At 50.0% G+C, this 21,762-nt stretch overlaps 1 protein-coding gene across 9 annotated transcripts in view; it reads left to right on the forward strand.

The window, feature by feature from the left end:
- The first annotated feature begins 313 nt into the window (after window positions 1–313).
- The window catches only part of TMEM268 (transmembrane protein 268), an 82,963-nt gene continuing 61,514 nt past the window's right edge, over window positions 314–21,762 (forward strand). For 3 of the 9 annotated variants that reach the window (XM_025279205.3, XM_025279204.3, XM_025279201.3), the window contains exons 1-9: window positions 637–755; window positions 3,741–3,927; window positions 9,455–9,564; window positions 12,062–12,169; window positions 12,895–13,044; window positions 16,489–16,599; window positions 17,454–17,537; window positions 18,516–18,596; window positions 19,474–19,659. In XM_025279205.3, the coding sequence (XP_025134990.3) occupies window positions 3,819–3,927; window positions 9,455–9,564; window positions 12,062–12,169; window positions 12,895–13,044; window positions 16,489–16,599; window positions 17,454–17,537; window positions 18,516–18,596; window positions 19,474–19,659 (939 nt within the window). In that variant the 5' untranslated portion in view covers window positions 637–755; window positions 3,741–3,818. Of the gene's footprint in view, window positions 507–636; window positions 756–1,391; window positions 1,922–3,740; window positions 3,928–9,454; window positions 9,565–12,061; window positions 12,170–12,894; window positions 13,045–16,488; window positions 16,600–17,453; window positions 17,538–18,515; window positions 18,597–19,473; window positions 19,660–21,762 lie in introns of those variants that run through there. The other 6 variants (XM_025279198.3, XM_044940509.2, XM_025279200.3 and 3 more) reach the window with 6 other exon arrangements.

A 21,762-nucleotide genomic window follows, 5' to 3' on the forward strand; every position in this document is an offset into this window, starting at 1 on the left:
GTGGTGGCCACTGTCACTGGTCCTGCAGTTTTGTACATTTCACACAGATCATCTCGTTAAAGCTTCACATAATCCCATGAAGCAGAATAATTTGCTTTTGTTTTTAACAGAAAACTAAGGCACAGAGAGGGAAAACTCTATACTCAAGATGATCTAAAAATCGGAGACACTTGGCTGAGAGCTCAGGGAGCCTGATCCCCAAACCGATGCTCTTAATACAATGCACATGTAATTTTTCATTAAAAAACAAGTCCCTGAGGAATTTCTGGTTCCTAATATTGCTTCATCCATCGGGTCCCATGATTGTCAGACGCGGGCTGGACCTCAGACGCAAGCCGCTGCTCTCAGGATCCGGTGACCGAGGCTCAGAGCTGGGCGGAAACTCATCCCGGCCCGGGATCTGGTCCCCCCACCCCACCTCCCCGAGAGCCCCAGAAGCAACGCACTTGGTCGGCGAGCGCGGAGGCGCTTTCCCGCGTCCCGGGAGGGAGCCCGGCTGATGAAAGGTAGCTCCCAGCTCGGCTCCGACGCGAACCGGCTTCCCTCTAGGCCCGGAGGCGAGCCCTGCGGGCGGCTCCTCCCGGTGGGGTGACCACGCGGGGCCGGCCCGGCCCGGGGGCGGGACTCGGGAGGGCGGCGCGGGCGGCAGGCGGGGCGCGGGCGGCCGTGCCCGGAGGCTGCGGCGCGGTGGGGCGGCGGTGCCCCCGACCTTCCGCGTCCCCGGGGGGCGGTGGTGCGGGCGGCGGCACGGACGGGTGAGTGTGCGCGGGCCCGGGGCGCGCGCCCCTGTGTTTGCGCGGGCGCGGGCGCGGGCGCGGGCGCGGGCGGCCGCGAGTCCAGATTTCAGCCGCGCTGCCGCCTGGGTGCCCCGGTCCTGGCCTGGTGTGGGCGCCGAGGGCTGAGTTTGGGCCCCTGTTGTGCGTGGGAGCCGCTCTCCGGCGGCCCTTGTGAGGGGGCGGGGGAGGGCGAGAGGGGCGGGGGGCTGATTTCGGGGGTGGAGGGAGGCCCAGGGGCAGCAGACCCTGGATCAAGACTCAGCCGCCCAGGCCAAGGCCAGAGGTGGCCGAACATCCCCCTGCCCGAACGAGCTTGGTTCCTTTGTGGCTCCATCCCCCAACCTGGCTCCTTGACCTTGGATGGTTCACTTTCGTTTCTGGGTCTTAATTTTCTCACGTGTAAAATGGAGGGCTTGGAGCTATTGTCTCTGAAGGCTTTTCCACCCCAAAACTTCTGTGACAGACCCTCCATCACGGCCCCTTGTTGGGACTTTCCAGTTTAACAAAACAAAACTTGACTTGTGAAAACTGTAGGATTCCCCCGTACCCCCCCCCCCCCCCCCCCGGCAGACACACACACACACACACACACACACACACACACACACACACACCTCAGGGAGGCGCATGGGGCTCTTCTGGGGATGCTGGGCACTCAGTGTCTGCAGAAATGGAGATTTTTGCAGAGGTTTGCTACCCAACTCTGAAAGATGGATCATTGGAAGGTCTGGTTAAATGGAATCAGCAAGGGGAGTTAGGAAGCTGGGGAGTGGATGGCCAATTAGTTTGAGGAACTTCAGGGCTGGGCTCACTCCCTGCCTGACTCCATCCTGGTGTCCGACCTCACCCGCCTTGTCCCGTTAGGGCTAGTGTAGGGCTGGAGGGGGTGTGGCAGCTCAGAATACACTAATGGGTGATGGGTCAGCACCTGCCCTTGGCCAACACCCCTCCTGCCCTCTGCAGCCTCCAGTTTGGATGAGAGGCTACAGGGTGAGAGCAGAGGCCGCCTTGATTGGCCCCATCCTGCCCTCTGGTTTGTACCTCTCCCTACTTGGCAGTTCCTTCTCTCCCTCCACCTTTGCCAAGCCAGGATCCTCCTTCTGTGCTCTGAGAAGCCTCCAGAAGAAGTCTTCCCTCAATCCAAGGTACTGCCCGCTCCCTCTGACTGCCTTCTCTGATCATTGTCCGTTTCTTGTTTCTCTTTCTCTTAGTTTGTCTTTTCTACCAGATGGTGGTACCCATCAGAGAGGGCCGAACAGGGACTCAAGATTTTATTGCTGGCTTTATAATCTAGAAAGCACAGGGCCTGGCACCAGAAGATTCTTAGGGAGTGTCTGTGGAGTAAAAATAATGATTGGTATGTTCTGTTTTGCCCTGTGCTGCTCTCAAGTGATTTAAGTTTGAATTCTTTAAGCCTCACAACAACCTGGTCGCATTATTCCCATGTACACGTGAAGAAACCGAGGCGGTGCAAGGCACTCGCTCCAGGTCATTCACGTGGGAAGTGGCAGGCCTGAGCAGGTTGCTTTTCTCCATTACACTAAATAGCCTACAGGTGCATGACTTCTCCTGGTTGGGACTTTGTGGGAGGCTAATTGGGCCAACTGGGGTGATGGGGATTTCTTCCCCAAAACACTGTCTAATTGTGGGATTCTGCAGCTAATGAACCTTCCACGCTGTCTGGAAGGCTGTCTGGGCAGCTCCAGCTTGTGGATGGTCCCTTCTGCCTGGAGGAGGGACAGGGGACTCCTGGGCCCCACAAATGTTTCTGAGATTCCAGTATAGCCTCTCTGGGAAACAGATTCCTAGCTAGGATGTCCCTGGGTTCCTGGTCTGGAGCATAGATCCACGGATTCTCTTTGTCCCATAGGCCTAAGACCCAATCAGATGGAGCAGAACCTCGTTTATCGCCAGGTACAGGGTAGATATCCTTGGGCTGTTGTTTTCATGCCTCTTGGGGGTACCAGGGAAGAGGAAGGAAGTAAGGGGCGATATGATTGACTGATATTCAGCAGTATTTGGGAGTGCCTACTGTGCGCCAGGCTTGGGGGAGATGGTCCCTGCCCTCCCACAGCTTGGCAGCTCAGATGCCAACTCGAATGTGTTGTTGGATCACACCTGGGAAATGCAGTCTCCTTCCACCCACTCTTTTTTAAGGCAGTTTAAGGAAGAGGCTCAGCCATAGCCGGACCTGGGTTCCGAGGTTCAGAGATGTGGGAATGATAGGCTTGGATTCTGGAGCTGGATGGCCTGGGTCATCTCCAGTCCCCACAGCTCCCAGCCACCCCACTTCGGGCTGATCACGTCACATCTTTGACTCGCAATTCTGTCTCTGGGGAAATGGGAAAAACCTGTGAGGAAATGGCCTGATGGTGAACAGGATACTGGATGCCACACTTGTATTTCTTTGTGTAGCCCCATAGCAGCTATGCTGGGCTGGCCTCCCTGCACCCATTTTGCAGGTGAGGTCAGCAAGGCTTGGGGAGCTAAGTACCTTGACAGTGGATGTCCCAGAGCATGTGAGGGTCAAGTGAAGGTTCACATCTAGGTCCTTTGGTGCTGAAGTCCTTGCTCTTTTCTTTCTATAACAGTCTGTTGCTTTGTATAAACAAGGCTCCCTGTCATGAATAGACCTATCCTCTACTCAGTCAGGAAGGGAAATCCCAGATGCCTGAGAGTGGGGTCTGGTCAGCTCGTGAGTTCCCTGTGGTTCCTGGATGTGTCTGAGCTGGAGAAGATCCAAGACCAGAGGGAAGTTCTCAGCCCAGGCCTTGGAGGGTTCTGGCTCCTCCTATTCATTCCGTCTGAGAACGTTCCTTAGTCTGATCAACGAGACCGCAGTCCGAGGAAAGACTCTGGGTGGCTCTACTCGGTCTGGTGATGGCTTTGGCCTTGAGAGTCTGAGGAAGCTGGCCAGCCCAGGACCAGGCCTGAAGTTTTTTCTCATGATGTTGTTTTCTGAAGGCAGGCGAAGCTGAGCTGGCTGCTCCAGGATGAACCGCAGCTCCAAGAAGGGGAAGTAGGAGTCCTGCTGGTGCTGCTATGGCGTGTGAACCGCAGATGGACCCCGGTGGGGCGGCTGGCCCCTTGCCCACCTCCTCCCCTGGCTGGAGTCCCTTGCCTGGCGGAAGCCCTCCTGGCTGGGGGCAAGGTAGGGTCATGACCCTTAATTCCTTCCTCCTCTACCCCCCTGCCCCCGCCCCTAGGATGCTGAGCTGGACTCAGATAGTATGCTTGAGGAGAGGTGAGTGGAAGGGCCCAGAAGTGCCTGAGATAAGGGTGGGCATTTGGGGATGTGTTTCCAGGCATTTCTGTCATTGCTACGTACTCTCTCTGTCACCGAATTCCTTAGCTTGCCCTCTGCTAGGATGCTATAGCTTCCTCTTGCTCCTTGCCTCTTCCATTGTCTCTTCGTGGTGTCTCAGAGGGGTTTTTAAAAATGCACAACCTTTCTGTTTCCGTTTCTGTTTCTATCGTTCACCAGCTTGCAAGGCCTGCCTTAATGGCTTCTGCTGCCCCGGCCATGCTGCGCTGCCCCAGGACCTCTGCACCTGCTGTCCCTTTTGCATGTTATGCCCTTTCCCTGTCTCCTTTCCCCTGCTTTATTTCCTTTCATCCTTCAGAGCTCAGTTCAGATATCCCTTCCATGGGGAGTCCTCCCCTGATGGCCCAGCCTCAGCCAGGCTCTCTGATATATCTCTGCTTCTCCCTCTGGCACTTAGCACAGGTGAGTGCCACGTGCTAGTGCTAGTGCCAATTACTAAAAATTACTTAGTTTGTAATTAAATTAATTCCTTGTGTAATAACATGTTGAATGTCCAGCTTCCTAAGTAAAATGTAAGCTGCATGAGGGCAGGGGCTCTGTATTGCTTTGTTCATCCCTGTGTCTATAGTACATAGCACACAGCTTGGCACATACTCAGTTCAGCTCAGTCGTGTCCGACTCTTTGCGACCCCATGAACCACAGCACGTCAGGCCTCCCTGTCCATCACTGACTCCCAGAGTCTACCCACACCCATGTCCATTGTGTCAGGGATGCCGTCCAACCATCTCATCCTCTGTCGTCCCCTTCTCCTCCTGCCCTCAATCTTTCCCAGCATCAGGGTCTTTTCAAATGAGTCAGCTGTGTGCATCAGGTGGCCAAAGTATTGGAGTTTCAGCTTCAACATCAGTCCCTCCAATGAACACCCAGGACTAATCTCCTTTAGGATGGACTGGTTGGATCTTCTTGCAGTCCAAGGGACTCTCAAGAGTCTTCTCCAACACCACAGTTCAAAAGCATCAATTCTTCAGCGCTCAGCTTTCTTTATAGTCCAACTCTCACACCCATACATGACTACTGGAAAAACCATAGCCTTGACTAGGCGGACCTTAATCGGCAAAGTCATGTCTCTGCTTTTTAATATACTGTCTAGGTTGGTCATAACTCAGTAAGTATTTTGAATGAATGAATTAATGAGTGGCTGGGCATAGGCCAAGTGGAGATAGCATTTTATATTGTGGCTGGTTTCTTAGATGATTTCAAACTTAAAAACAAGGCTTCCTTTTATGTCTGCTGTTATTAGGAAAGCAATTCACACATACACGCGTACCAGTAGAATGAAATAGAATGGAATAATTTGCCTTCAGCTCTTTGAAGACATTGCTCCACTGGTTTTTGGCAAGCCAGTTCTTGCCCCTTTATAGGAAATAGCTTTCTGTATGTGCACACACACATACACATGCACACACACACACTTGTACACATGCATGTTTCTTGGTAGCTTTTCAGATCCTTTTTTTTAGCTTAGTGTGAAAATAAGGATTTCTAAGTGGAGGACTTTAAGTTCTCACTTTAAGCAACAGATGAGAGAGATTATTGCCAAGAATCCAGGAATTCATGGTTTGAAAGGGAAACAGAGATACCATCACTGTGAGAAGTCTTTGCATTGCTCGGGCAAACACTGTCCCTAGAGTGCAAAGAGCCAGGCTAGGGGAGCAGTTCACAGTCTCCACGCCCAAGGTCCAGATCAGTGTGGGTTTTCCACCCTGTGCCGTGTGGTGAAGGGCTAGTCTGAGGCTCCTACAGCATAGCTGCTGCCTTTTCTGTGCTCCTCTTTCTTTTCACTTCTTCTCTTTCTTACTTTCATTTCCCCTGGTATCACCAGCCAAGCTGGTTCTCCTTTCAGAGGCCCTGTTTCCTTTCCCATAGTCATTGTTTTCCACTTTCTAGGGCTCTTGCAGGAGACCCTGGTTTGATTCCTGGATTGGGAAGATCCCCTGGAGAAGGGATAGGCTACCCACTCCAGTATTCTTGGGCTTCCCTGGTGGCTCAGATGGTAAAGAATCCGCCTGCAATATGGGAGACCTGGGTTTGATCCTGGGTTGGGAAGATCCCCTGGAGGAGGGCATGGCAAATATTCTTGCCTGAAGAACCCCCCTGGACAGAGGACCCTGGTGGTCTATGGAGTTGCAAAGTCAGACATGACTGAGTGACTAAGCACAGGGCTCTTGGAGGATTAAATGGAATCAGGACTGTGATCCTGTGATTGTGGCTACTGCATGGGAAGGGCTCAGTCCCTGGAAGCTATTCATATTTTATTTTATTGTTCTATTTTTATTTCAGCCCTTATCTTCTTTTTATCTGTTTTCCATCATTTACTTATTTTAAAATCTAATTTTATAATTTTGCCTTTTTATATTTTATTTTTATGAAATCCTTTCTGGACCAAGGTGTGGGAAGATAAAAACCAATACAACTAAACCAGTGTGGCTTTATGGTAACTTAGGCGCTCTGACAAGCTTTTAAATGATGACAACCATAGCAGCCAGTTATTCAGCACCCATTTTACACTAAACGCTTTATCTTCATCGTCTTAATTATTTGCAGAATCTTCTGCAGTGGATATCATCATCCTCTAAGGGGATGGCCAGGAATTAAATGGCTTCTTCAAGTTTCTCTGTTAGTGAGAGGCTCACTTACAATTTGAACCCCAAACCATCTAGCGTGTGCTTCCCCCACTTCATTCATACATGAAACATTTATCTAGTACCTGCTGTATACTTGGCACTGAACCCAGTGCAAGGGGATTCAGTGATGTGTGAAACCCATGTGGGAGTAATATTGTTCGGATGGAGACAGTGGCTGATTGAGTAACTGGGTGTACATGAACTCATCTTCAGGGAGCATAAAGGAGAAGGGCAGTGATGGGCAGGGTTATCAGACAGATTTGACCTGGCGAGAGTTTAGAGCATCAAGGAAGACTCCCTAGGAAAGGGCTTAATGAACTGGAACGCAAATGATGACTGGGGTCTAAGGGAGTGATGCCAGGGGGATGTGTTCTAGGGAGAGAGCGGGAAGAGCATATGCAAAGGCCCTGTGGTGGGAGAGAACACTGCAGTCCCAGGAACAAAGGAAGTGGCAAGATGCAGAATGAGGCTGTGCCTTCAAGTTGAGTTTGGCAGGAAGCTAGTTCTTCTAAGGCCTTGGGGGAGTATGGTAACGAGCTTGGTTTTCTTCAGAGCACTGGGAAGCTATTGAAAGTTACTGTTTTTTTTTTTAAAGATTTATTCGTTTATTTATTTTTGGTTGAGCTTGGGTGTTCATTGCATTGGGCGGGCTTTAGTTGAGGGAATGGGGGCTACTCTCTAGTTGCGGTGTACGGACTTCTCATTGCAATGTCTTCTCTGGTTGCAGAGCATGGGCCCTAGGGCACATGGGCTTCAGTAGTTGCAACACACGGGCTTAGTTGCTCCATGGCATGTGGGATCTTCCCAGACCAGGGATTGAACCCGAGACCGCTGCATTGGCAGGCAGATGCTTAACTCACTGGACCACCAGGGGAAGGCCCCTATTGAATACTTTTACTCAGAGGATTCACGTCATTTGATTTGTGCCCTGGCAGCTGTGTGAATCAGAGAAAGCAATGGCACCCCACTCTGGTACTCTTGCCTGGAAAATCCCATGGACGGAGGAGCCTGTTAGGCTCCAGTCCATGGGGTCGCTAAGAGTCGGGCATGACTGAGTGACTTCACTTTCACTTTTCACTTTCATGCACTGGAGAAGGAAATGGCAACCCACTCCAGTGTTCTTGCCTGGAGAATCCCAGGGACAGAGGAGCCTAGTGGGCTGCTGTCTTTGGGGTCGCACAGAGTCGGACACAACTGAAGTGACTTAGCAGCAGCAGCAGCAGCTGTGTGAATGCACTGTGAGAGGAAGAGCAGTTGAAGAAGCCAGTTAGGAGACGGGTACAGCGAGAGGTGAAGGGAGCCTGGGCGAGGGTTGTGGGGAAGATGCCGAGGGGTGCATGGAGCTGGGAGAGATTTTGTTGGGCCCAATTGGCAGGGCCCAGGGATGGACTGGGTGAGGGGGTGGAGGAGCGATTGAGGTGGGTGGTGGGCAGGAATCCCCAGGAAGGTGGAGATTTAAGACTCCAGTATTGCCCAGAGCTGGGCTCTGTGCCAGTAGATAACATGTTTGTGGTTTAACCCCTTCAGTCCTGCTCCTCTTCTGAGTGACAGCTACAGAAAATGTGCTGAAATATTCAGCTTCCATCCTCGAGTGGCTCAACTCTAGGATCCTAGTATCTCAGGGCTCAGCCAGCCCCAGCTTTGCCCTGGCTGCTCACCGGTGGCTCCCGGGGCCTCATAGGTGAGAGAAGAGCTCAGTCCTTCCCTTCAGAGTTTCTCTGCCCAGAAGGGAAGTAGGTGTGGCTTCCTTCTGCTGCCATTCCTCCCTGGGCCTGAGGGGATTACCTCACTCTGGCTCCTGGTCTGGCTTCCATGCAGCGTTGCAGGGCAAGAGTGAGAAGTTGTGATAAGCCTGAGTTGATGTGCTTTTTGAGGTACTACTTTCACGCAATTTATGCTTTTAAAGTGTCAAACGAGTGCTGATATACTGGGGAGGGCTTGCCAGTAAGTTAGTGGATTGGATTTCTGTGGCTATTGTAACAATGACCACTAACAGGAGCTTAGAGAATGCAGTATCCTCTTGCAGTTCTGTAGGTTAGGAGTCTGACACTGGCCTCACTGAGCTCAGATCATGAGGTCAGCAGGGCTGTGTTAGGAAGCTCCAGGAGAGACTGTTTCCTTTTCTTTCCCAGCGTCTAAAGGCTGCCCATATGCCTTGGCTCCTGAAGCTTTCTGCCACTTTAAAGCCAGAGGTGTTCCATCTCTTTGTACCTTTCTTCTGTAGTCACAGCCCTCCTGGCTCTTCTGCCGCCTCCTTCTTCCACTTTTAAGGATCCTTGTGGTTGCAATGGGCCCCTCCCCAGATTATCTGGGCTTCCCTGGTGCCTCAGAAGGTAAAGAATCTGCCTGTAATGCAGGAGCCTGGGGTTTGATCCCTGGGTCAGGATGATTCCCCTGGAGAAGGGAATGGCTACTCACTCCAGTATTCTTGCCTGGAGAATCCCATGGACAGAGGAGCCTGGTGGGCTACAGCCCATGGGGTCGCAAAAAAGTTGGACATGAATGAGCAACTAACACTTTCCACTTCACCCAGATAACCTAGGAATCTCTCTCTTTCGGGCCCTATTAGACCCTTACTTTTACCTGCAGCCTTCATTGGAAGGTTTAAGGATGGTAAGTCCTTCCTTGCCATGTGAATGTTCAAGGCCGGAGGAGGTGATGCCACCAAGATCTGGGTTCACCCCAAGTCTTTATCGCTTAGCCAGATGAAGCGTCTGTCTGCTTTCAGAGCTCCGCAGTGGCCAGGTCCTTACGGTGCTCCGGATCGACAATACCTGTGCGCCCATCTCATTTGACCTGGGAGCCGCCGAAGAGCAGCTGCAGACCTGGGGTATTCAGGTGAGTGCTGACTGTACTGTATCCTTATTACCTTTTCTCCCATCCACCCATCAATCCACCCATCTGTCTGTCTTATCTATTCTATCATCTCATTATTTACAACATTTCTTTTTTTTACTGGCTCATTCACTGTTCTTTTAAAATTCTATTTTTGTATCTCATACTGGGGTGTAGTCAATTAACAATGTTGTGATAGTTTCAGGTGAACAGTGAGGGGACTCAGCCAGACACGAACATGTATCTATCCCCGCCCCCCCCAAGACTCCACTCCCATCCAGGCTGTCGCATGTTATTGAGCAGAGTTCCAGGTGTGATACAATAGGTCCTTGTTGGTCATCCATGTTAAACATAGCCGTGATTCACAACATTTTTTTTAAGCACCTACCCTGTGCTTGATATGCCAGTTAATTCACTTAATAGACATGTGTCTGGGGGTGTCCACCCTGTGCTGGGCACTTAATCACAGCTGCTCAGTGATTGCTACAGAGGTGACTAGGTCCCCGTGCCTGGGGTCACACACTGGGACTTTTGTGCAAATGAGAAGACATAGTGCTCGAGGAACACGTGCACCGACTCTGGCACATAGTAAATGTTCAATTAATTGTGGCTCTTAAGTTCCCACAGGTGTGATTCTCACTCTTCTCATATCCTTTAGAGTATGAGGTCTGATCATCACTGCCTGGGATGGATTATTTATGGATAAGGAAGCTACAATGCTAATTTTACCCTGAAGACTTGAGAATTTACTCCTTTAACACAGAATTGTATTATGGTTTAAAACATTTTAGCACCATTAAAGGGAAACGTTCCAAGTTGAAAGTACTCACCCCACATCAGCATGACAGCTGGTTTTCCTTCCCACGCTTCCTTTCAGCCTTTGTACAAAAGGACATTTTCCTTAAACAGTTGTCTTCAGATGGGGTTTTCTTCACTGGTGAACAGTTTGCATATTGTTCTACCATGCTCCTATCATCTCTAATGATTAAATTCTGTGTTCTTAAGCAGTTCATTCTCGTAAGACCTTTATGCTCTAGGGCGTTTTGCTGGGGCAGAAAGATGTGAGTTTTCAGTATCTTGGACTGCATTAATAGTTGTTGATGTAGTTTGATACTAATACTTGTGTATCAAGTGTTCACTTTGGAAGGGGGCCCTGGGCTTGGATAAGCAGATAGTTAGATACAGATATCCGTCTAAGTAAGAGAGCGACTCTGTGTGCAGTCTGTGCTGTGCTTAGTCTCTCAGTCGTGTCTGATTCTTTGCAACCCCATGGACTGTAACCTACCTGGGTCCTCTGTCCATGGGGATTTTCCAGGCAAGATACTGGCGTGGGTTGCCATGCCCTCCTCCAGGGGATCTTCCCAACCCAGAGATCGAATCCAGGTCTTCGGCATTACAGGCAGATTCTTTACCATCTGAGCCACCAGGGAAGCCCCAAGTAAGAGAGCAGAAACTCCCAGGGATGTCCAGATAATATGTATATATATATATAATACATATATTTACTGTATAATATATGGGCTTCTCTTGTGGCTCAGCTGGTAAAGAATCCGCCTGCAATGTGGGAGACCTGGGTTCGATCCCTGGGTTGGGAAGATCCCCTAGAGAAGGGAAAGGCTACCCACTGCAGTATTCTGGCCTGGAGAATTCCATGAACTAAATCCATGGGGTCGCAGAGTCGGATATGACTGAGCGACTTTCACTCACTGTATAATACATGCTGCTGCTGCTGCTATGTCGCTTCAGTCGTGTCCGACTCTGTGCGACCCCAGAGACGGCAGCCCACCAGGCTTCCCCGTCCCTGGGATTCTCCAGGCAAGAACATTGGAGTGGGTTGCCATTTCCTTCTCCAGTGCATGAAAGTGAAAAGTGAAAGTGAAGTCGCTCAGTCGTTCCGACTCTTAGTGACCCCATGGACTGCAGCCTACCAGGCTCCTCTGTCCATGGATTTTCCAGGCAAGAGTACTGGAGTGGGGTGCCATTTCCTTCTCCGGTATAATACATATATAAGTGTTATAAGTATTATCTTGTTTAATATGCACACCACCTCTATAAAGTGTACATTTATTACCCTCATGTTCCAGAGGAGGAAAGTGAGGCTCAGAGAAGTGGGTTTCCTTGCTCTGGGTCACGCAGCACATGAGGGGCAGGGCCAAGGTTTGGACCCAGGGCTGGTCAACTCCAGGGCTTGCCCCTTAACCATTAGGCTCTCCTGGGTCTGTTGTGAGGTGCTGAGCTTGGGGTTATGGGGATCCCTCTCCTGGGCGTCTCCCTGGGTCTTGAGCTGTCCCGCCTCCCCATTAGGGCCCGTCCTTCTCTGACCCTGTGATGCCATTCAGGGCTCCATGCGCCTTGTTCTGCGTTCTAGGGCAGCCCAGGATGCACTCACCCCACTTCCACATGATAGCCACGTGAACTGGACACAGCATGCTTGCTGGTGGGAAGAAGGGGCGTGGTTCTCTGTGGCCGACGGGTCTCTTTCCCTTGGGTGGCCAAACAGGTCCCAGCTGACCAGTACAGGAGCCTGGCTGAGAGCGCCCTCTTAGAGCCCCAAGTGAGGAGATACATCATCTACAACTCGAGGCCCATGCGGCTGGCCTTCGCTGTGGTAAGGAGGGCGGGGTCCCCTGAGACACTGCTGAATTCAGTGCCACGCCCTGCAGCCTGTGGGTGCTGGTAACGCCTTTAGGGGCTGGTGGCCAGGCTGCCGGGGAGAGAGCAGTACCCACGGCCCTGGGTTTGGTGTAGGAGGAGGTTTATGGAGGAGAGTTGTTACCAGCTCCTCATGTAAGGGGTGGACGGCAGATTTACTAAGGGCAGAGGCTGGGGGACTGGGAATCTGCAGACCTACCCCCGAGACCCCAGTCTTAGTATCTGGTCTTGTGAAGACCTTTCTGCTCTCTGGGACTTGGTTATTTTATTGACCTTTATAACAGCCACATGAGGGAGGTATTATTATCCCCATTTTATGGATAAGGAAACTGAGGCTCAGAGAGGTGCTATAACATGTCAAGTCCACTTAGCATTTAAAGTGGGCTTCTGACTCAGATTCATCTCGCTCCCAAGCCCTGCCCTTTTCTGTTTTATTTAAAATCAGAGTAAGAAGGAATTTGGAATACCTGTTCTAACCCCTTGCCTCTCCATCTGCTTATGAACAAGGAACAAGGGCTCGTTCTCACAGGCCCCCACACCCGCATTGGTCTCTGTCTGGCACTGTGAGCTCTCTAAATCCGAAGAAGGTGTCTGAAGTGGCCAGAGGGTGGCCCTGGGAGTGGAGCTGCTCCACCCAAGGACAGGTGTCCCTGACCATGCCCTTTCTCTGGCTTCTCACAGGTGTTCTACGTGGTGGTGTGGGCCAACATCTACTCCACCAGCCAGATGTTCGCCCTGGGGAACCACTGGGCAGGCGTGCTGCTTGTGACCCTGGCTGCCACGAGCCTCACCCTGGCTCTCGTGCTCATCTTTGAGAGACACCAGAGGAAGGTGAGCCCTCCGGGGACCCCAGCCATGCTCCCTCCAGAGAGGCTGTACCAGTAGGAGAACCCCAAGTCAGATTTTTCTTCCACCTGCTTCAAAGAATTTCCCCAGCTGTGAAACTTTGCCCTGGCCGATGTGTCCAGTGACTCAAAGAAGTCCAGTCACACATGTGATCAGGTCCTTTCTGTTTCTCCCTCTGATCCCTGTGTGTTGTTTTTTGGAAGCGGGCTGTGTTTTGAGAGTGTGGGAGTGGCAGGGACGGCCCTTTGAGGCGACTGGGCCCTGCCATGCGCCTCCCCTGCCTGTGTGCTTGCGATAGCCGTGCGTGTGGGTGGACTCCAGCCTGGCCCTCAGTTGACAGTTGCATCACCTTTAATCTCAGTAGCGACCTCTGAGGCCAAGAGTGGGTGATCAGGGAGTTTAGGTAACTTGTGCCAATCCCAGTCTGACTGGCAGAGTTGGGAGTTTAAAGCTTGAACCCACTGATTCCTGTGCCTTCATTCACAAAGGAGATTGATACCTTTGGCTGAATGTATGGTTTGCTAACTGTCTTCTGCTTCATCAGCATCAGTCTTTTGTTACTGTTGAGCGCTTCATATGTGGTAGATAAATGCTTTACATACCTTAACTCAGAACCCCCCAGTAAATTTCTGGGTAGAGTCTTTTACATTCATGTTACAGATGAGGTACTTGAGACTCCAAAAGGCCCAAGGAGTAGTCCAAGGTCATGCTGCTAATAAATGGCAGAGCTGGAATTCAAAGCCAGGAGCTCAGATTCCAAGCCATGTTCTGGACCAATACCCAAGTGCACTGGTGTTCTGTGGCTGAAACAGATAACCATAAATGTAGTGGCTTAAAACAATGTTTTGTTTTACAGTTCTGTAGTTTAAAAGTTTTGACAGGGCAGGGCTGTCTCTTCTCTAGAACCTCTAGTGGGGAATCTGTTTCCTTGTCTTTTCAAGCTCTCGAGGCCTCCTGCGTTTCTTGGCTCATGGCCCCTTCCTGCATCTTCAGAGCCAGCAGTGGTGAATTGAGTCCTTCTCACATTCTTGACTCTGAGTCTCCTCCCTCCCTCTTCCATTTATAAGGCCCCTTGTGATGACTTTAGGGCTTCCCTGGTGGCTCAGATGGTAAAGAATTTGCCTGCAATGCAGGAGACTCAGGTTTGATCCCTGGGTCTTTGGCCTGTCTAGGTACTCTGGGCCAGTCTTCCTATTTTAAGGCTAACTCATTAGCATCATTAATTCCATCTGCCACCTTAATTCCTCTGTGTTATATAACATAAATTCACAGATTCTGTGCGGTAGGATTTAAGCAGCCTTGGGAGGTCATTATTCTGCCTGTCACACCTCCATTGTCATTCTTTCTTCTTTTTTAAAAAAAAATATTTATTTATTTTTGGCTGTGCTGGGTCTTCACTGCTGCACGTGGCTTTCTCTAGCTGCAGCGAGCACGGGCTGCTCTCTAGTTGCAGTGTGTAGGTCCTCATTGTGGCGGCTTCTCTTGTTGCAGAGCACGGGCTCTGGAGTGTGGGCTCAGTGGCTGTGGTGCCTAGGTTTAGTTGCCTTGCAGCATGTGTGATCTTCCCGGAGCAGAGATCAAACCCATGTCCCCTGCGTTGGCAGGTAGGTTCTGAACACCTGGATCACCAGGGAAGCCCCTCCACTGTTCTCCTAGCTACTTTAGGAAGCTCCCCGGCACCTGGCACAGAGGTGGACTTTGAGACCTTTAGTAAACACTTTACTCTTGCCTGACTCAGGAGGAGAGGGCGGGATGTGAGGAAATGTGGTCAGGGTTTGGGGTATGAATTCCATTTAGCGCCTGTGCTCACAGGGACGAATAGGAACTTTATGGCTCAGTCATTCTGAAAGGATCTTTGTTGAGCTTCGAGATGAGGCTGACAAAATAATGCTGCCCTTGGGCTCCGTTAATGCTTTCATGGTCTTGTGTTTGGCCTATAAAAAAATAAATTGAACTGGCTGCTTTTGCAACAAGAACCTTCTCTTGGGGAGGGGGAAAATGCTAAGTGTTCTGCTTTATCAGGAGCAAGAAAAATATCTGGCGCCTGGCAGGTGCTTCAGGGAGGCAGTTCAGGGAGGCCTGCTGTGGGTTTCTGCCTACTCCCTCCGTTTCTTCCCTATTCAGCTGATATTCATGAAGGCTCAGCAAGTGCCAGGGGATGTGCTGGGCATAGGGCAGAGAGATGAGCAAAACTGTTTTTCCTCTTAGGTGCAGCATGGAGGCCCCAGGTGCATAATGGCTCTTCTGTCATCACTGTTTTTTGATCCTCCAGGATCCTTTACTTTCTAATAGGGCCATCATTTAATGAGCACTTATTATGTGTTCTGTATTTGGGGCCTGATACCTATGCCCAACAACCTGACAAGAAGGCAGGATACCCCTACCATTTGCTAGCCCTACAACCTGGGGTGACTTATGGCTTAACCTCTTGGGGCTTTAGTTCTCTCGTCTGTAAAATGGGGTGATAATTGTAGCTCCTCATAGGATTGCTGGGAGAACTAAATGATGTAATACATGCAGTGCTTGTAATCCTACTTGTGTGTGTGCGTTAGTTGATCAGTTGTGTCCAACTGTAGCCCGCTAGGCTCCTCTGCCCATGGAATTCTCCAGGCAAGAATACTGGAATGAGTTGCCATTCCCTTCTCTAGGGGATCTTCCCAACCCAGGGATTGAACCTGGGTCTCCCACGTTGCAGACAGATTCTTTACCATCTGAGCCACAAGGGGAGCGCATAATCCTACCTGGTATTACATAACATATTAACTCTTCACTAGTGGGGAAACCAAAGCTCAGAGAGGTTAAGTAACTGGTCTGTGGTCACACAGCCTTCCTTACGTCTTCCTTTGAGCCTCAGCTCAAGGACTTCTTCTCAAATCCCTTGTCACTCAGGACCATGCAGATCCCCCTCCCTGACCGTCGTCACTCTGATTGTTTGTGTTCAACCTGCATCACACAACATCCTTGAGAGTCTCAGCATTTGTACACACCGCTTTGGTTTCCCCTGTTTGGGAGAGGCAGGAGCCCCTCCTCCTGCAGATACCTGTGGCATATGACTGTGTCCTGGGCACTAGGTGAAGTGCTTCACACACACAGTCTCAATTCAATCTCACCACCTTCCTAAGGGCTGGGGACACTTTTTATCCTTATTCAGAACTGGAGAAAGCGAGACTCAGAGAAGGGACACAGCTGACCAAGACCACACTTCCCAGAAGTGGTGGAGCTGGGCTTCACCCCAGGCTTGCTGACACTGTTGAATTTATTGTCCCAACAACCCCACAGTCTGTTGTATAGGGGAGACAGTGGCTGTGTCTTAAAGACCAAGATTGTCCCGTGGTGTCTCGGGCTGGGACAGTGCGTGGTTATTACCTGGGCCCAGGAGTGCCCCGACAACGTGAAGTTCAGGCCGTGAGGCTGGTGTTTGTCTTCTAGGCCAACACCAACACAGACCTCAGGCTGACAGCTGCCAACGGAGCCCTACTGAGACACCGGGTGCTGCTGGGGGTGACGGACACGGTGGAAGGTTGTCAGAGTGTGATTCAGGTACCGCATCATTGAGCGACCCCTCCTGTGGGAGCTTTGAGGCCGGGCTCCCCAGGTCTGTGCAGTGTCTGCCCGGGTCTGCTAACAGAGACGGCATCAGCAGCCCTTCCTTCCTCCCTGCTCCCGTGTCCTCTTCTGGAGACTCCTCTCTTTGTGGTTAGCAGCAGCCTAGAACCTCCACAAGGCAGGACTGGAAGGACAGTTTGAAGGAAGCCAAGCTACATTCTGCCTTCAACATTTATTCAGCAGAGAGATGGGGCCTCCCCTGTTTCAAGCCCTCAGTGTCCAGATGAGGTCCCTGGAGAGGCAGGTCAGACCCTGAAGGCCGTGTGCCCCTGGCTTGGTTGTTTCCTTGGCTCCAGGGAAATGCGAGATCTGAAGCGACCAGAAGGAGGTCACACAGTGGGTCTGGGACACAGCCAGGCTGGAAGAGGCTCAGGGCTCCTGATCCTGGCTGGGCTCTGCCAGTGGGATGGGTGCATCTCCTCAGTCAGTGTCATGCCTGCCTCTCACCCAGTGGGAGCCCGGGGTGGGGGTACAGGTGGTCTTTGGTAGGAAGCCCATTGGGCACATGACCTGTACATCCCCAAAATATTTACTGAGAGCCCACAATGTGCCAGGCACTGTTCCAGGTACTGAGGCTATGGCAGAGAACAGACATAGGCAGGTCCTGAGTTTACGAAGCACGCCCGAGATGGTGTAGGATGTAAAGCGATCTTGCTTGACACCAAGGGTGAACTTGATCACTAGACTACTGGTAGGTCAAGCGTGATAGTGTAGGTCAGGAGCTTCTTGAATCTGGGGGTCCTTTCAGCCTCATTTGTCTCTAAATCCTCTTTTATCATTTGATACAGAGGAGCGACTTGGCAAGTGTTAGTTGGATGTATGGCTGGCTGGCTGGATTGACTAAGGAGTGGACACATCTTTTAAAAAACCAGGTTCTTTCAGTTGCAAAGTAGCATCTTGAGACGGGGTGATATAATGGATTTTTTTGGGGGGGATGTGGGGCATGGAGGGGTCCAGGGTGAGTAATGGGTGAGGGTAGAGATGAAATAAGCGTAGCATGAAGAGATAATCACTGAACCAAGATGATGGGTAACTGGAAGTTAATGACTTCCTGTGCTCTTCTTCTGTGTATATATGTTCATGATAAAAAGTAAAAAAGTAATCCAAATATTCCCTTGGGGGTGAGGTAGTGGGAGAGATGTGACCTTGGGTCTCACCAGGAAGAGGGAGGCCCGGGATCCAGAGGAGCGGGTCTGTGGCCAGGGGCGTGGGCCAGGAGCCAGTGGTTTCTTGCAGAACTCAGGTTGTGATGTGTGAACATGGAGGATTTCCACCTGGCTGAGTTTACCCCAGCCTCTTGGGGACTGTGGAGGTGGAGGTGGAAGGGGAGGTGATGGCGAGGGGCCAGCAGACTTCTTAGTCGCTCCTGCCTCCAGAGCCCCTAGGTTGTTGACCTCTGACATGGCCACGGCCAGTGGAGGTGACAGCTCCGAAGGGTTTCACTTGTTTGATAGGTTCCAGACAGAAGGGCATCCCAACCACTGTGGATAGAGGGGTACACACAGTGTTCATCCCAGGTGGATATGTGATGTCCAGGATGGTCCAGAGTTTATCTGGGATGTTCAGCGACTTGAGAGAGATGGGACTTCAGCCATTTGGGACAGGGTTTGACAGTTTCCGAATTTTGCACACAAAGCCATTTGTCTGCCAGTCATCCAAAGGGGATCGGTCATGTAGGGGAACTATGAGAGACAGCAGAATGGCTCCCATCTGAGACCAGGGTGAATCTGGTCATCCCCAGAAGGGCGGGCCTGTGGGGAGGAGGCAGGGGGTGAGGCCCGTCTTGGGGATGGAGAGTTCAAGGTCCCGTGGGCTTTGTCCTCTGTGGTCATGACTGCTTCTCTCCCCAGCTCTGGTTTGTCTATTTTGACCTGGAGACCTGTGCGCAGTTTTTGTCTGATCACATTCGAGAGATGAAGATGAGCCAAGAGGTAAGTAAGATACCTTAAGTGAAAAACAAAAGAAGAAAATAAACCAGGAGGCTAAATTGTATAGATTGCATTATCTCAGTGTTGGAAAAATGTCTAAGGAAAAAGTTACTTGGAAGGAAGAATACCTCTGTGGAATCATGGCTGTTTTTGCCCAGGATATTATGGCCGTTTTTCTCTTCCTTTATAACTAGTTGCATTTGCCACATTTCTTATAGTGAATGTTTATTTTAATTATAATAATAGTAATAAATAATAGATTTCATGTATCACGACAACAATGATAAAGATTCTGGCAGAGGAAAATACCATATATTTAGGTGACTTTCCCTTGTTCAGAATTTTCAGTGTTTTGAGGAGGAACAGGGAGATTTTGCTTCACCTACACAGAAGCAGAAACTGAGGCTCTGAGAAGGCCCAGAGCCAGCTGGAAATGCTGGATTCGGGGCCCAGCCCTCCCATCCTCGAGCCCTGTGCTTCTTTCGTGGGACCCATTTCCTTGGTCCCGAAAGTGCTGTAGTTGGTCTTGAAGTCAGGATTGTGGCTTAGCCCCGATCCAGCTAAGTTAGTCCCTGTGTGGCTTAGGAGAAGGCCTTTGAGCTCAAGTTTGCTCATCTGCAAATATGGGTAAAGATTCCCATATCCCAGGCTATTCTGAGGAACAGATGAGAGCATGGAAGGAAAAGTGCTTCTGACTGTATTTTTGCAGGAATTATCTGATCTCTCCAATGTGGCTCAGCTCCAGGGTCTCCTGAGGTTGGCATCTGAATCTGTAGACGGTCCACCCATCCTCTGTGGGTCTGATGCTTGGCTAGCCACCCGGCCTCCTACATCCACCCAACTGAGGACACCACTGAGCCCCTCTCTGTTTCCCTCGTAGTCCTTGCTGAGAAGCAGATTGAGCCAGCTGTGTGTTGTCATGGAGACTGGGGTAAGCCCCACAGCCAATGAGGGGCCAGAGAACCTGCTGGAGGAAACTCCTCTCCTGCCCGACCGTCCGGGTTCCACGGAGAAGCCGCTCATACAGACTGAACTTCGCCAGCTTGTTCCTGAGGCTGAGCCGGAGGTAACAGGCACTTGGGCTGGTAGGGCCGCCCTCCTTCACCGGGTGTTTGCATAGAGTCCGTGCATGGCTCTCAAGTTCTACTGTAGATTCCTGGGGATGTGCCTTTACTGAGTTGGTTGGGACAATACACCTCTTCCAGCCTACTAGTTTTTTTAATATTTTTTTTCCTCACTGCAGCAGTTTAAAAGATAGCTTGCTGCTACTGTTGCTGCTAAGTCGCTTCAGTCATGTCCGACTCTGTGCGACCCCATAGATGGCAGCCCACCAGTCTCCCCCATCCCTGGGATTCTCTAGGCAAGAACACTGGAGTGGGTTGCCATTTCCTTCTCCAATGCATGAAAGTGAAAAGTCAAAGTGAAGTTGCTCAGTCGTGTCCGACTCTTAGCGACCCCATGGACTGCAGCCTACAGGCTTCTCCATCCGTGGGATTTTCCAGGCAAGAGTACTGGAGTGGGGTGCCATTGCCTTCTCCAAAAGATAGCTTAGAGGAATATAAATATAAATTTTTAAATATAAAATACTTACTGGGTACCCCCCCATTTAAAAAATATCTTTGTATTTTTTTGTATAGTTCCATGGGATGTGTAGTTGTGTGTTGATGGATGGTAAGCCTACCTCAACATGAGCATGCTGATAAATATTTGGGTCATTTTAAAATCTGTTTATCAACTAATCCATCATCAATTTATCTATCTCCTTAAATTGTAGTTGGATATTGAAATCTTATGTGCATCTCTATTGAATTCTATTTCCTCCTGCTCCAAAGTTCTATTAGGTCCTGCTAGCTAAGCTGTTTGTTTGGGATGGCTAAGAGCTGGTAGACCAGAAGCCTGGTAATATGGTTTGCAGCTTGTGGAACCCCCTTCTCACCATGAGGACAGACGGTTTGGATGACATGCAGCGAGGGGTGATCTCCGGCAGGGTGTGATACAGGAGAACACTTGCCTTTGGTTTTTTGCCGATAGATTTGGAGATGAAAAGTCTAGTCCAGTCCAGACTTTACCTTTTGCATGGATGGGGAGTGGGGAGCCTGCAAATAGGACCATTATGAGAGAAAATGATAAATATATTAATCTCTTCAAAGAGCTGAAAATATAAGGTCACATTCTTTCTTGCGCATGCATGTCTGGGTTTATGTGAAATAGCCCATTAACTATGATGGGTCTTTTAAATGATTTTTTTCAAATTCACTCAAACCAATAGTAATACAATTTCCTGTCATGAATATCAAGTCTCAGTGCGTGTGCACATGTTTTTAAAGTAGCTGCCCTTACAACGTAGTGAGGGAAAGTACAATCTATGCCCAAGTCTCAGCCTGGGCCAGACTGTCATATTTTAGGAGGAACCCAGTGTGTGTGAAAGGCAGATAAATAGTTATAATAACCTCTTACATTTTTATAGATTTTTGTCATGCATAAAATTCTTTAGCATTTCCTCTAAAATATGGGTTATTTTCCCTTTTTTCTTGTTGGGTGAAATAAACTTCCAGGGCGTCAGCTGACTTACCCAAGGTCACATAACAAGGGAGAATATGGCAGAATCCAGGGCGGAAACCAGCCTATGATTTCCAGGAGGCAAATTTTCTTGTTGAGTTTCTTTCCTTATGTTAATCAATTTTGAAGTAAATGGGTGCAAAGCTCAATCTGAATTAGTAAGTGGTAGGCTGTTTGATGTTTTCAGCATTTTTCTAGCACAAAGGATAACTCTGAGGAAACACTGATCCAACAGAGCTAGTTTCTGCTTTTTGAATAATGATAATGATAGTGACATTGATGGCATTCACTGAGTACTGCACACTGGGCTTTCTTTCCATAAGTTCCTTTAATAAATCCTCACTCTAGCACAGCCAGAAAGATGTTTCGATTTTCTGTCTTTTGCTGCTGAGGAAATGGCTCAGCAAAGTGAAGTGACTTGTTTCCGGTCTGTCCCAGGGTGGCTGAGCTGATATTCCCACTTTTTTTGATCCCTAACTGTACCGACATAAACAGCCTGGGTGTAACCCACACCTTACTGCATTACCTTCAGACTGGCTGCAGGTGAAAGATCTCTGAAAGAGGAAAATAAATATAAAATTTTAAATAAAAAATACTTACCAGGTACCCC

Source organism: Bubalus bubalis, chromosome 3, assembly GCF_019923935.1.
Source record: "Bubalus bubalis isolate 160015118507 breed Murrah chromosome 3, NDDB_SH_1, whole genome shotgun sequence".
Lineage (NCBI taxonomy): Eukaryota > Metazoa > Chordata > Mammalia > Artiodactyla > Bovidae > Bubalus > Bubalus bubalis.